The following is a 15,419-nucleotide window of genomic DNA, read 5'->3' as shown; positions in this document are numbered from 1 at the left end:
TCCTGTGCCGTGCTGTTTCCATACCAGGCAGTGATGTTTCCGGTCAAGATGCTCTCTAGAGCTCCTGAGTAGAAGGACTGGAGTATCTTCCCCGATACTCTGAACTTCCTTAACTGTCTCAGGTGGTCGAGGCGCTGCTTCGCTTTCTTTACTACTGTGTCTATGTGTGTTGACCATGTCAGATCCTCTGAGATGTGGACCCCCAGGTACTTAAAGCTGCTCACCCTGTCCACGGTAGCCCCGTTAATCATCAGTGGTGTGTGTGTCTCCTGCTGTCCTCTCCTATAATCCACGATCAGCTCCTTGGTTTTACCAATGTTCAGGAGCAGGCTGTTGTCCTGGCACCAGGGTTCCAGTACCTCAACCTCCTCCCGGTAGGCCTTCTCGTCGTTGTCCGAGATCAGCCCCACCACCACCGTGTCGTCTGCGAACTTCACTATGGAGTTGGAGCTGAACTTGGCCACACAGTCGTGTGTGTAGAGTGAGTACAGCAGGGGGCTTAGAACACAGCCCTGGGGGGACCCGATGCTCAGGGTGATGGTGTTGGAGGTCTGACCCCCCACCCTGACCGCCTGGGGTCTTTCACTCAGAAAGTCCAGTACCCAGGCGCTCAGGGCGGAGCTCAGACCCAGCTCGATCAGCTTGTCCACCAGTCTGGTGGGGACTATGGTGTTGAACGCTGAGCTGTAGTCAATGAACAACAGTCTCACATAGCCCCCCTTCTGACGGTCAAGGTGGGAGAGAGTGCTGTGCAGTACCTGGGAGACCGTGTCGTCAGTGGACCTGTTTGTCCTGTATGCAAATTGCATAGGGTCCATATCACTGGGGAGGGAGGCACAAATGTGGTCCTTGACCAGCCTCTCGAAACATTTCATGACCACAGAGGTGAGTGCGACCGGTCTGTAGTCATTTGGACATGTTGGGGAGGGTTTCTTCGGTACAGGGATGATGGTAGACATCTTGAAGCAGGCAGGGACCACTGACTCCGCCAGGGATTGATTAAATATGGCGGTGAACACCGGGGCAAGCTGGTTGGCACAGGACTTAAGTATGCGTCCTGTTATACCATCTGGGCCAGCAGCCTTCCTGGTGTTCACCTGCATAAACATTCTTCTCACACTGTGTTCCGACAACGAGAGAGCGTCCCCGCCCCCCCGCGGTTGCCCCCCCCCCCCCCCCCCCCACAACAGCCGGCGCGCCAGTGACGTCACTAGCCAGAGGGCTAGCGGCGACACTGTCTGCACCGAACCGAGCGTAGAAGGAGTTGAGTTTGTCCGCGAGAGAGGCGTCGTCGCTCCCCATTGAGGGGGCACTGACTTTGTAGTCAGTTATTGTCTTCAGTCCCCGCCACAAGCCTCTTGTGTCGTTTTGTGCCATTTGTGTCTCCAGTTTATCAGCATATGTCCTCTTAGCAAGTTTAACAGCCTTGCGCAGAGTGTAGACTGAAGCCTTGTACTCTTCCATGTTTCCTGACTCTCTGCCCAGGTTATAAGCCGTGGTGCGAGAGTTCAGGGCTGCTCAAATAGTGCTGTCCACCCACGGTTTCTGGTTTGGGAAAACCCGCACCTTTTTCGTGGGCACAATACTATCAGCGAGTGTTGATATTACGGTCACCATTGTGACCAGTGGGATTAATCAACAAATTGTATTATTTATTTTTCTATTTCATTGAACATTGCACATGTTAAAAGCAATTTTTATTACTCAAAATGTGAGTATTACCAAGTCAACTTGTGTTCTTAAAACAATGACAATAAACATAGTTTTATTAGGTTGAAATAATGTGGTGTGTACTTATTTTTCTGTTAACTTATTATGGATTGAAAACTGAACCTTAATGCACAGTAACTGAACTCAATCTTTTTAAGTTCTGGTAACTTATTATAATTATTTTTTCAGTGTAGTCTTGCGATCAATCAAAACTTATTTACACGATATACCTCACATTCACCCTCCATTCACATCCTGGTGTTCTCCATTAGGCCTGTAGGTGGAGCTATGACAGCACACGTACAGTACACACACCGATGGTGTGTGATGTGTCCAAAAATGAATGGGCAAATGTGAGTGAAATGGTCGCACTGTATGCAGCTATTTGTCTGCATTGCATTCCCCCCCCCCCAACTCAGATTTAGGGTTGATACAACCATCATAATAATATTGTTAATAATAACAATAACAATAATGATGTAATAATGTAAAAATTATCATTAAAAAGACCTGATTATGAGAAAAAAAAATTACGATGCATGGAATATTGTTGAGGCACACTAGTTACAACTATATTTCAAACAGGCACTCCATGTCAAAAAGGTTGCTGACCCCTGATATAAAGCATGTTAGATGCATTTATTGGACACGTTGCTCGCAGAGTTTACATAGAACCAGCGTGATTCGCAAGAGGAGTCACAGGCTGTAGAACGCAGGACTGAAGAGCTGCCATAGCTTCTAACATGTAAGGTGTGGGTATCAGCCAGGCTCAGCCCCTCGCTTCCAGCTGGAGCGAAACACGGTAGTTATGAGAGTGTTGAGTCCTGGCTCTAGGCAGAATCACGAATAGTGGTCTAAGAGAAGTTAATTCCACCCGTAGGACTGCATTCATATCTCTTACTGTGGGACTGCATTCATATCTCTTACTGTGGGACTGCATTCATATCTCTTACTGTAGGACTGTATTCATATCTCTTACTGCTGGACTGTATTCATATCTCTTACTGTGGGACTGCATTCATATCTCTTACTGTAGGACTGTATTCATATCTCTTACTGTGGGACTGCATTCATATATCTTACTGTAGGACTGCATTCATATCTCTTACTGCTGGACTGCATTCATATCTCTTACTGTAGGACTGCATTCATATCTCTTACTGTGGGACTGTATTCATATCTCTTACTGCTGGACTGCATTCATATCTCTTACTGTAGGACTGCATTCATATCTCTTACTGTGGGACTGTATTCATATCTCTTACTGCTGGACTGCATTCATATCTCTTACTGTAGGACTGCATTCATATCTCTTACTGTAGGACTGCATTCATATCTCATTCCAAATAAGATTGGCCACAACGAAATGCTTTCTACTTCAATTTGTTGGTTAGAATAGATTACCTCGCTCCATTGAAACTTCACTGAGCTCCGCGCACAGACATGATAATAATAATAACAATAATAATAATAGCTTCATTTTATATAGTGCCTTTCAAGAGACCCATGCAAGGTCGCTTTACATAGATAGGGGGGGGGAATAACAAAGTAATAAACATAGTGCGACAGACTATGTAAATATGATGATGGAATCCAAGTTCATGTTTGTATTGATCACATAGGCAGGCTACACATGGCGTATAGGCTACATCATACATGGCAGTGAGATTCATTGTTCTTGTATATGCTCTCGTATTATTGTTTATATAGGCTACCCAATACTGACATCAAAATAGATTGTATGCCTCTAGAAATCATATGCAGCAGGTAGAAAATTGACGGAAAATCCGTCGCGATTTGGAATAAAATTGAGGAGAACTTTAATCCCTGGGTATTAATCGAACAAAACGGAAAAAGGCAGTCATATTCCAGCACGGTCTTTATTAGTTAATATGGTCTTTAAGTTAATAGATATCATATCCGACATCACCGTACGTGTACATGTCTGTCAGCCTGTCACGTATTTCTCCATAACACCCTTCCCTCGGGTCAGTCCACGTTTCCACATTTCATGGGGGTGGTCCATTACCGTATATGGTTAATTACGGGCGGTGCTATATGCAAATACTTAAAACAGTGCACAAGCTGCAGCGTAGGATCAAAGTGATATTTATCAAGACAGGTATGCGTACAACCCGTGTACGCACGTGTGATAAATCCCCTTTTTTTTTTGCGTACACACATTCTAAATTCTGTGCTTACGAACGAAAGTAGAAGACTTTCCAAGAACTGTTGATAAATGAGGGTCCTGGTCTAGAAGGTGAAACACTGGCTCTGAGTCCAGGGCCCTCATTCATCAACGTGATTTACGCACAGATATGTGCTTAAGCTGTGCGTACGACCATTTCTAAGCAGAGTGTGGGATTCATCAATTTCAACTTGAACTTGACTTCGTGCTTATATTTACGCACAGCTCGGACCATGCGTACCTGGCGCCCGTTGGTAGAATATATTATTACAACAAGGAAATGAGCTTCTGTGCATTAGTTTCAACACTGGCATGTTCTGTATGAACCGTAATTCATTATAGTTCATTGTAAAATAGCAACAGTAGTGTAATTATGGTCAAAACCCTATAAATAGCATTTGGAATAATAGATCTTTCTCTCAGAATGAATGCAGCATGGTTTATATAGCGTTATCGGAATATACGGGGTGTACTGACTGACTGCGCTCCGCGTAGCTCAACTCGTTATTATTTTGCGCACAGACCCCAGAAACACGGGAACGTTTTGATTATATTTAAAAGGCTTTACGTTAAACGAAACAAGTGGAATTTCGAAGCTGTAAGCAGAATACAAGTCATATGAACACCCACGATATAGTGTTCTTCCCCCTTTTTACTGTATAATAAAGAATAAAAAACGCATTGCAATGACACCAGGGTGTATGTGTATTACAAAACCCTTGCAATAACAAACATAGTGGACAGACACAACATATAAATATGATGATGGAATTCATTCAAGTCCTCTCCACCCTCGGGTCTTTGCCACCAGCACGGTCCATCGTGATATTGGAGATGGATCGAGCAATAGACTGTTACTGTAGCTGTCAAAGCTCCATCACAAATGCAGTTATGTGAATAGAAAGGGATTCCACTCAGTCAATGTTGCGATGCGCATTTGCCTGATACATGTTGTTGCTGCATGCCGGGAGGAAAGGCATGCTGCATGTTTTCAATTCATTAAATAAAACGGATACTTTTTGCAAGGGTTTACTGACTGTCATACAAATAATCAACCAACTACATACTGTAACTTTTCAGTGCACGTTCTTATTTACATTGTGACAACAGCCTTGTGAGTTCCCGCAGTGACCCGCACACAGACATGATGGAATTCAAGTTCAAGTTTGTATTGATCACATATAGGCAGGCTACACATGGCGTATCTGCTACATCAGTGAGATTCATTGTTCTTGTATATGCTCTCGTATTATTGTTTATATAGGCTACCCAATACTGACATCAAAATAGATTGTATGCCTCTAGAAATCATATGGAGCAGGTAGAAAATTGACGGAAAATCCGTCGCGATTTGGAATAAAATTGAGGAGAACTTTAATCCCTGGGTATTAATCAAACAAAACGGAAAAAGGCAGTCATATTCCAGCACGGTCTTTATTAGTGTTTGCGCTGCCCATGCAGCAATGGTTAATATATATCATATCCGACATCACCGTACGTGTACACGTCTGTCAGCCTGTCTCATAACACGCTTCCCTCGGTTTAGTCCATTCTTCCACATTTCATGGGGGTGTCCATTACCGTATATGGTTAATCGGGGCAGTTTTGGTATGCAAATACGTGAAAGTGTGCACGAGCCTCGGCGCAGGGCCAAGGTGATATTTATCATGACAGGTGTGCGTAGAACCTGCGTACGCACGTGTGGTAAATCCCGTTTTTGTGTGCGTGCACTGATTCTAAATTCTGTGCTTACGTGTGGAAATAGAAAATGTTCTACGTCACGTTGATGAATGAGGGCCCAGGTCTAGAAGGTCTAGCAGGTGAAACACTGGCTCTCAGTCCAGATCTAGAAGGTCTAGAACAGGGAGGGGCAACTGGCGGCCCGCGGGCCGCATGCGGCCCTCACCGACGTTCCATGCGGCCCCAGGCCAATATTTATTAAAAAAAAAATAATAATAATTGGTATTCGACTAAGAAGAGTTGGCTCCTTTCGATCGATTAGTCGACTATTTGACTAATAGGAGTCAGCCCTAGTGTGCACATATTCAATGCTGTTGAAAGTGCCGTGCAGCAATATGGGGGGTTTGATAAACTGTCCGCTGTTGTTACCGATGGCGATGGAGCACCGGCAATGAAAGGAAAACGTACACAGGATTCGCTGGGCTTCTAAGGCAGAGTGGCGTTGAGTGTCCAATGCTGCACTGCATTATACATCAAGTAAGTTCGCTAACATAATTTCCATCTATTGTGGGTCACTAATAATGACCAATGCGAGTCGAGTGTAGTCAAATTATATGCGAGAGTCGTTAAATAGTTTTTCTTTTTTATTAATCTGATATAGGAGGCTCTCTGTGCCAAAAAGCTTGAATACAGCCATGTTATGGATTTGGTTACCAAGGTTACCAATCTAATTCGTGGAGGCAACAGGTCACTAAACCATAGAAAGTTTGTCTCCTTTTTGGAAGAGATGGACACTGATTATGACGACTTGCAGCTACACACAGAAATCCGATGGCTGAGCCGTGGGAAGTGCTTGGAGAGGTTTTTTGCGCTGCGTAAAGAAATCCCCACATTCTTGGATGAGCAACTGACGAGCGACACAAGCGCATACTGCACTGAACTCAAAGATACAGCGTTTCTCTGTGACATGGCCTTCCTCACGGATATCACTTCGCACCTTAATCGCCTCAATTTGCAGTTGCAGGGAAGAAATCAAACGGTATCGGATCTCTATGCACACATGAACGCCTTTAAGATGAAACTTGCGCTTTTCAAACATTGCCTTTTATCTGACCACCCGGACTTGTCCACACACTTTTCTGCATGTGAAGAAATGCGCACAGAGATGCGCACAGCTGACCCCAAATATAAGGACACATTCGGAAAGTACAGGAGCGACATTGAAACACTGCAAATGCAATTCAATGATCGGTTTGAAGATTTCAACGGCATGCAGTCACAGATAGCGCTGTTTGCCGGCCCCCTCACCGCTACGGTGTCAGAGCAGCCCCCACCGTTGCAGCTTGAACTGTGCGAGCTACAGTCAGATCCTTTTTTTCAAGCAAAGAGAAATGAGAGGGGAATTTCGTTTTGGAAACTGCTACCTGAGCCCCGCTTCCCACTCCTCAGGGACTTTGCCCTCTCTATGGCCAGTATGTATTGGAGCACATACATACGTGAGAGCAATTTCTCAAACATGAAGCACATCAAGTCAAAGGAGAGAAACAGACTGTCAGATGAAACATTATTTCATCTGATGCAGATCGCATGCACAAACATTGAAGTTGACATTCCTGCTATTGTGCGCCAACAAGAGAGACCACAAGTGTCTCATTAAAGACAGGGGGGGGGGAGATGATGAAGAGGTGTAGAGGGGGGGAAGGAGATGATGAAGAGGTGTAGAGAGGGGGGGGGAGATGATGAAGAGGTGTAGAGAGGGGGGGAGAGGGGGGGGAGATGATGGAGAGGTGTAGAGAGGGGACCATTATTATTATTATTATTATTATTATTATTATTATTATTATTATTATTATTATTATTATAACCATTATTGACCCACTGTGGGGCGAGGGTGAATGTCATGCCAGTTTGATAAAGGGTCAATGGGAGGCATGTAGTATTGCACTTTACTTTACTTGCACTTTACTTGTTTACTTTTGTAGTGTTCAGATAACACTAATAACACAAACACAAAGCAGCATTCCTGCTGCATTTCACTACAACAGTAAATCAAAAGTGCAATAATAAATTATTTTGTTAAATGTATAAACTTGTATCCTGCTACTAAACAAAACATTCCTGAATGCTTCATATCCATAACATGCATTTCAGTGTTATAATGTTTTGTTTAGTAGCAGGATAAAAGTTTATACATTTAACAAAATCATTTATTATTGCACTTTTGATTTACTGTTGTAGTGAAATGCAGCAGGAATGCTGCTTTGTGTTTGTTGAGCAGTGGGCTTTAAGTTCATACATTTATTTTATTAGAAGCCTTAATTATAATTGATCATTTTTGTATATATTTGGGGTTACATAGCAATACTTTTAAATTCAGCTGTTTATAAATTCATAAAGTTGAAATTGCATTACGAAATGCATTTGAAATGGAATAAAAACAAAGTTACAACAAATTATAATTGTTTATATACCTTATTTATCACATCTGTGACTATTATGGGCTATTTGAGTGATGGGGTACTACTGGCGGGACTGCCGAAACAATGCGGCCCCCCAGATTGATTGTGGACATTTTGTGGCCCTCACCATATACAAAGTTGCCCACCCCTGGTCTAGAAGGTGAAACACTATCTCTGAGTCCAGGTCCAGCGTTAGGGTACTGTTCCTCACCTCTAGTGTGCGGATGTTGCACAGCAGGAAGACGAGGCCGCACAGCGCCAGCAGGAGGAAGATGGGCGCATACTTGGAGAGACTTCGCCACACGGTGGCGCCCTTCTGTCTCCCATGTTCAGGCACCGTCTCACATCCGCTTGTCACCATGGTGACCGTGGTATCATGGCATCATCTGCTCCTAAACATGGATAGGAATTAGTTTTCCCATTAGGCAGGAGGCATGGAGGTTATACAAGCTGATCCAGGCTTCCTGTTTGTTTCTAATGATGAACTAAGAATCCCTAAGACTTCTCTGAACAAGTTTGACACCGATGAGTGTTCATCTAATAGTCATTGTTGACATGGTCTGATTTTAAAGATGTCTACGGAAGTTAGGGACGCGCGATTATATCTGCGACCATATTGGTATCGGCCGATGATAGTGATTTTATTTATCGTATCGACCCAATGGTAGTGATTTTATTTATCGTATCGACCCAATGATAGTGATTTTATTTATCGTATCGACCCAATGGTAGTGATTTTATTTATCGTATCGACCCAATGATAGTGATTTTATTTATCGTATCGACCCAATGGTAGTGATTTTATTTATCGTATCGACCCAATGATAGTGATTTTATTTATCGTATCGACCCAATGGTAGTGATTTTATTTATCGTATCGACCCAATGATAGTGATTTTATTTATCGTATCGACCCAATGGTAGTGATTTTATTTATCGTATCGACCCAATGATAGTGATTTTATTTCAGTCCGATGAGCAAAAGTGGACAAATGTGAACAACCACTGATTATTTCTCTGTCTAGCTGCGCTGTTGTTTTGGTTTTGTTTGGGGGGGGGGGTGCATTCTGTGGAATACCGCTTTAATATGGAAGCTGTCCCCCCAACCATATACTGTAACAAGCGTGGTCAGTTTGCAATGAAACACACACACTTGTTATAGGTTGGGGTCAGTCTGCAATGAAACACACGCTTGTTATAGGTTAGGGGACAGTCTGCAATGAAACACACGCTTGTTATAGGTTAGGGTCAGTCTGCAATGAAACACACGCTTGTTATAGGTTAGGGTCAGTCTGCAATGAAACACACGCTTGTTATAGGTTAGGGGTCAGTCTGCAATGAAACACACGCTTGTTATAGGTTAGGGGTCAGTCTGCAATGAAACACACGCTTGTTATAGGTTAGGGGACAGTCTGCAATGAAACAAACACTTGTTATAGGTTAGGGGACAGTCTACAATGAAACACACGCTTGTTATAGGTTAGGAGACAGTCTGTAATGAAACACACACTTGTTATAGGTTAGGAGACAGTCTGTAATGAAACACACACTTGTTATAGGTTAGGGGACAGTCTGCAATGAAACACACACTTGTTATAGGTTAGGAGACAGTCTGTAATGAAACACACACTTGTTATAGGTTAGGAGACAGTCTGTAATGAAACACACACTTGTTATAGGTTAGGAGACAGTCTGTAATGAAACACACACTTGTTATAGGTTAGGGGACAGTCTGCAATGAAACACACACTTGTTATAGGTTAGGAGACAGTCTGTAATGAAACACACACTTGTTATAGGTTAGGAGACAGTATGCAATGAAACACACGCTTGTTATAGGTTAGGGGTCAGTCTGCAATGAAACAAACGCTTGTTATAGGTTAGGGGACAGTCTGCAATGAAACACACGCTTGTTATATGTTAGGGGACAGTCTGCAATGAAACACACGCTTGTTATATGTTAGGGGACAGTCTGCAATGAAACACACGCTTGTTATAGGTTAGGAGACAGTCTGCAATGAAACAAACGCTTGTTATAGGTTGGGGTCAGTCTGCAATGAAACACACACTTGTTATAGGTTAGGGGACAGTCTGCAATGAAACACACGCTTGTTATAGGTTAGGGGACAGTCTGTAATGAAACACACACTTGTTATATGTTAGGGGACAGTCTGCAATGAAACACACACTTGTTATAGGTTGGGGACAGTCTGCAATGAAACACACACTTGTTATAGGTTAGGAGACAGTCTGCAATGAAACAAACGCTTGTTATAGGTTAGGGGACAGTCTGCAATGAAACACACGCTTGTTATAGGTTAGGGGACAGTCTGCAATGAAACACACGCTTGTTATAGGTTGGGGACAGTCTGCAATGAAACAAACGCTTGTTATAGGTTGGGGACAGTCTGCAATGAAACACACGCTTGTTATAGGTTGGGGACAGTCTGCAATGAAACACACACTTGTTATAGGTTAGGAGACAGTCTACAATGAAACACACGCTTGTTATAGGTTAGGGGACAGTCTACAATGAAACAAACGCTTGTTATAGGTTAGGGGACAGTCTGCAATGAAACACACACTTGTTATAGGTTAGGGGACAGTCTGCAATGAAACACACGCTTGTTATAGGTTAGGGGACAGTCTGCAATGAAACACACACTTGTTATAGGTTAGGGGACAGTCTGTAATGAAACAAACGCTTGTTATAGGTTAGGGGACAGTCTGCAATGAAACACACGCTTGTTATAGGTTAGGGGACAGTCTGCAATGAAACACACACTTGTTATAGGTTAGGGGTCAGTCTGCAATGAAACAAACGCTTGTTATAGGTTAGGGGTCAGTCTGCAATGAAACACACGCTTGTTATAGGTTAGGGGACAGTCTGCAATGAAACAAACGCGTGTTATAGGTTAGGGGACAGTCTGCAATGAAACACACGCTTGTTATAGGTTAGGGGTCAGTCTGCAATGAAACAAACGCTTGTTATAGGTTAGGGGACAGTCTGTAATGAAACAAACGCTTGTTATAGGTTAGGGGACAGTCTGCAATGAAACACACGCTTGTTATAGGTTAGGGGACAGTCTGCAATGAAACACACACTTGTTATAGGTTAGGGGACAGTCTGCAATGAAACAAACGCTTGTTATAGGTTAGGGGACAGTCTGCAATGAAACAAACGCTTGTTATATGTTAGGGGACAGTCTGCAATGAAACACACGCTTGTTATAGGTTGGGGACAGTCTGCAATGAAACAAACGCTTGTTATATGTTAGGGGACAGTCTGCAATGAAACAAACGCTTGTTATATGTTAGGGGACAGTCTGTAATGAAACAAACGCGTGTTATATGGTTGGGGGAGTGTTTCCATATTAAAGGGGTCTTCCACAGAGTTGGCACCCGGCAGCAGGATGTGCAGCATGTGAAACAGACAGCAGCGTTATATATTATTGGTTCATTGCATGAATATCTGGTGATCTTGTGACCAGGACTCACGCATGGTAGTCTGCAGTCAGCTCGTGAAATATAAAATATCTGTATACAATAGACTCGAGTAGAGCCTTTATGACGGCGTGTTGCTGTTAAATACTGTAGCTACACACAGCTGCACACAGGCCCAGACATGGACCAAGACACCTGGCTATTTACCCCCAAATGTATTATTATTATAATAATAATAATAATAATAATAATAATAATAATAATAATAATAATAATAATAATAATAATAATAATAATAATAATAATAATAATAATAATAATCTAAATCCAAATTATTATCGGTTGTCCTGCGATGGTCCGCGTCACGTCGAATAACCTCCAAAGAACGAACTTAATAATAATAATATTTGAATGTACTCTGATACACAGCGTTTTAACACAAAACATGGAACGATATGGAGATAATAGTGTTTATTGTTGTTTAGAGCCTAATCCTGCTACTTACATGTCCCGTTACTCCCGTTAACATGCAGTGGTCCGGTGCTGCTTCCGTTAACATGAAGTGGTCCGGTGCTGCTCCCGTTAACATGCAGTGGTCCGGTGCTCCCGTTAACATGCAGTGGTCCGGTGCTCCCGTTAACATGCAGTGGTCCCGTTAACGTGCAGTGGTCCGGTGCTCCCGTTAACATGAAGTGGTCCGGTGCTGCTCCCGTTAACATGAAGTGGTCCGGTGCTGCTCCCGTTAACATGCAGTGGTCCGGTGCTCCCGTTAACATGCAGTGGTCCCGTTAACGTGCAGTGGTACCGGTGCTGTCGTTAACAATAACATGAAGTGGTCCGGTGCTCCCGTTAACATGCAGTGGTCCGGTGCTGCTCCCGTTAACATGCAGTGGTCCGGTGCCGCATAGCGAGAGACCTTCAGCCCGTCGGGAGGTGTGTAGCGGGAGGTGTGTACCCTGTACCGGTCCGGGAGGTGTGTACCGGGAGGTATGAGCTGTCAGAACGGGACGCGCCGTGCCTTGAGGAGGGTATATCTGCAGAGCCGCGCAAGCCCAACGTCTGGGCGGGGCTTCGGGGCTTGTACTCTGTGTTGTTTCCTGTAAAACCCGGAAGTAGTCAGTTTGTGCTGTTTATTTTTAACCCTAACCATACGGCGTCTCTACAATTCGTAGCCGCATTTCTGCAGACCTCTCTCTGGCTAAAACAGCTGAAAAAAGATGGAGCAATAGATGATATTGTATTTGAACTGTAGTGTAAACATTTATATAAATTCAAAAATGGTCAGCAGAGGAGATCGAGCCTTTGAGGTGTCAGCACCTAGAGGTACGCCTTGCCAATGGACATCCCACGTGTTGAGCAACCTAATTGTTGTATTTATAATGCATGTATAAATACATTGACTATTGGCCATGACAATGAACACAATTTTGAAAAAACAAGTCTCCACCTTCAATGCCGTCAGCTCCCATAAATGTGGTCTGGTCGCTCAGCTCTGGAGTGACCCACGGCCACCGGATACACCCGTCACATGAGGGTTCAGAGGCTCCAGGACCTGTGACCCACTGGATACACCATCACATGAGGGTTCAGAGGCTCCAGGACCTGTGACCCACTGGATACACCCATCACATGAGGGTTCAGAGGCTCCAGGACCTGTGACCCACTGGATACACCCATCACATGAGGGTTCAGAGGCTCCAGGACCTGTGACCCACTGGATACACCATCACATGAGGGTTCAGAGGCTCCAGGACCTGTGACCCACCGGATACACCCGTCACATGAGGGTTCAGAGGCTCCAGGACCTGTGACCCACTGGATACACCCATCACATGAGGGTTCAGAGGCTCCAGGACCTGTGACCCACTGGATACACCATCACATGAGGGTTCAGAGGCTCCAGGACCTGTGACCCACTGGATACACCATCACATGAGGGTTCAGAGGCTCCAGGACCTGTGACCCACTGGATACACCCGTCACATGAGGGTTCAGAGGCTCCAGGACCTGTGACCCACTGGATACACCCATCACATGAGGGTTCAGAGGCTCCAGGACCTGTGACCCACTGGATACACCCATCACATGAGGGTTCAGAGGCTCCAGGACCTGTGACCCACTGGATACACCCATCACATGAGGGTTCAGAGGCTCCAGGACCTGTGACCCACCGGATACACCCATCACATGAGGGTTCAGAGGCTCCAGGACCTGTGACCCACTGGATACACCCATCACATGAGGGGTCAGAGGCTCCAGGACCTGTGACCCACTGGATACACCCGTCACATGAGGGTTCAGAGGCTCCAGGACCTGTGACCCACTGGATACACCCATCACATGAGGGTTCAGAGGCTCCAGGAAACTGTCATGGATGTAGTCATCTAGGATAGAATATCCAGCTAAAGTCAGCATGTACAGTAATAATTCATTGATAATATTTAGGGTTTGTTTCGTAGCCATGGATTAGACCAAGTCCGGGATCAGATAGTTAATTGAATGGACCAACTATAGATAGTACTGTAGTTATGCAAATGTGGTTGAAATGGTAAATAAGAGTCAAATGATCCAGAGCCATCATATATTTGGAGACAAATATTATAGTATCAGCCATAAATGACCTTTCAGCTGAACGTACTGAAAGTGGAAAATCACTTCTCAGGGAATGTTGACCATACCAACTCTAAAAGAACAACATACTCTGAAGATGATCTTCTTGGGTCTTGTATGGGCCACTCTCCAGGTGACCTGCATCGACCTTGCCCACACCAGGATCTCCTCCTCAGACTGGTGAGTCCGTGAGTCATTCGCACAGTGGCCTCAAAAGAGGTATGGTCAACGCAGGATGGGTTCACCGCACGTCTGTACGTGCAGACATGATATGTGTAACCCTTCGGTAAAAAGTCCTTCAACACACAAGCAACAAGATGTTATTTTTTTGAAAGCCAGTAAATACTGACAAAAAAAAGCATAGACACTTAGAAGAAGCAATGTACAGTCCCCCCCACCCACCCAACCTCCTCCAATGTACAGTTTCTACGTCAAATGTATAGCCTTTCTTTTCTGGACTCTTTTTGTATCACAAACAGTACTGTATTTGTAAATCTGGTATGTCATAAATGTCTAGATGTAGCAGTACTGTCTATCTGTCTACCTGTATGTCATATATGTTATCATGAATTGAACATGGGGGACCCTGATGTAAACAAGACGATGAATTGAAAATGTCTAGGCCTACCACAAGTTCAAAATCTGGTATGTCATAAATGTCTAGATGTAGCAGTACTGTCCATCTGTCTACCTGTATGTCATATATGTTATCATGAATTGAACATGGGGGACCCTGATGTAAACAAGACGATGAAGTGCTAATAAGATGCTGTGATTTGCTGTTGTTGCACAGACATGAAGCACTTTTTCATAAGCTCAGCTGCACTATAAATGTGTTTTTTTGTTCAAGTGTTGATGTTAGAATGTTCAGATGCACATCATGCACTTGTTTGTTTTTTATTTTATTTTTATATTGAAATGTTGAAGAGGAGATGTTGCAGTTGTTGCACAGTCATAAATGAAGCACTTTCTGCAGGAGATGTTGCAGATGTGGCACATAAATGAAGCACTTTTTTGAAAAGTATACTACTTTTGCAATGTAGTTAAAGGGGAACTATCTTATAAATGGCCTTTTTCAGTGTTTAGCATTGTTTCCTAGCTATGTGGACTTATATTAATATGATCTATGTCTCTAATTCTCATATTGGCGCATTCTTCCAATTCTCCTCTCACAATATTCACCCTCACTGAACTGAGTCATCTGAAAATGTGCTGATTTGTGATGTCAGAGAGACACTGCTGCATGATAATCAGCTGAGTTTCCACACAGTTCCCACTGTGGTTGGAGCCCAGGCTCAAAACGGCTTAAGATCTTGAGGTAGAAAAAT

At 43.8% G+C, this 15,419-nt stretch overlaps 1 protein-coding gene across 1 annotated transcript in view; it reads right to left on the bottom strand.

Moving 5' to 3' along the window:
• Positions 1-12,229, bottom strand: part of nxpe3 (neurexophilin and PC-esterase domain family, member 3) — a gene marked incomplete at its 3' end in the record, with an annotated part of 76,339 nt that extends 64,110 nt beyond the window's left edge. The window contains exons 1-2 of the mRNA XM_084314662.1: positions 11,987-12,229; positions 8,249-8,429 (exon numbers count right to left, since the gene is read on the bottom strand). Of these exons, the coding sequence (XP_084170788.1) occupies positions 8,249-8,398 (150 nt within the window). The 5' untranslated portion in view covers positions 8,399-8,429; positions 11,987-12,229. The remainder of the gene's footprint in view (positions 1-8,248; positions 8,430-11,986) is intronic.
• Between the last annotated feature and the right edge of the window lie 3,190 nt (positions 12,230-15,419).

This window comes from Notolepis coatsorum (assembly GCF_963971535.1).
Source record: "Notolepis coatsorum genome assembly, chromosome: 5".
Lineage (NCBI taxonomy): Eukaryota > Metazoa > Chordata > Actinopteri > Aulopiformes > Paralepididae > Notolepis > Notolepis coatsorum.
Note: the sequence above shows the minus strand (reverse complement) of the source record. Positions and strands in the feature narration are given on the sequence as shown.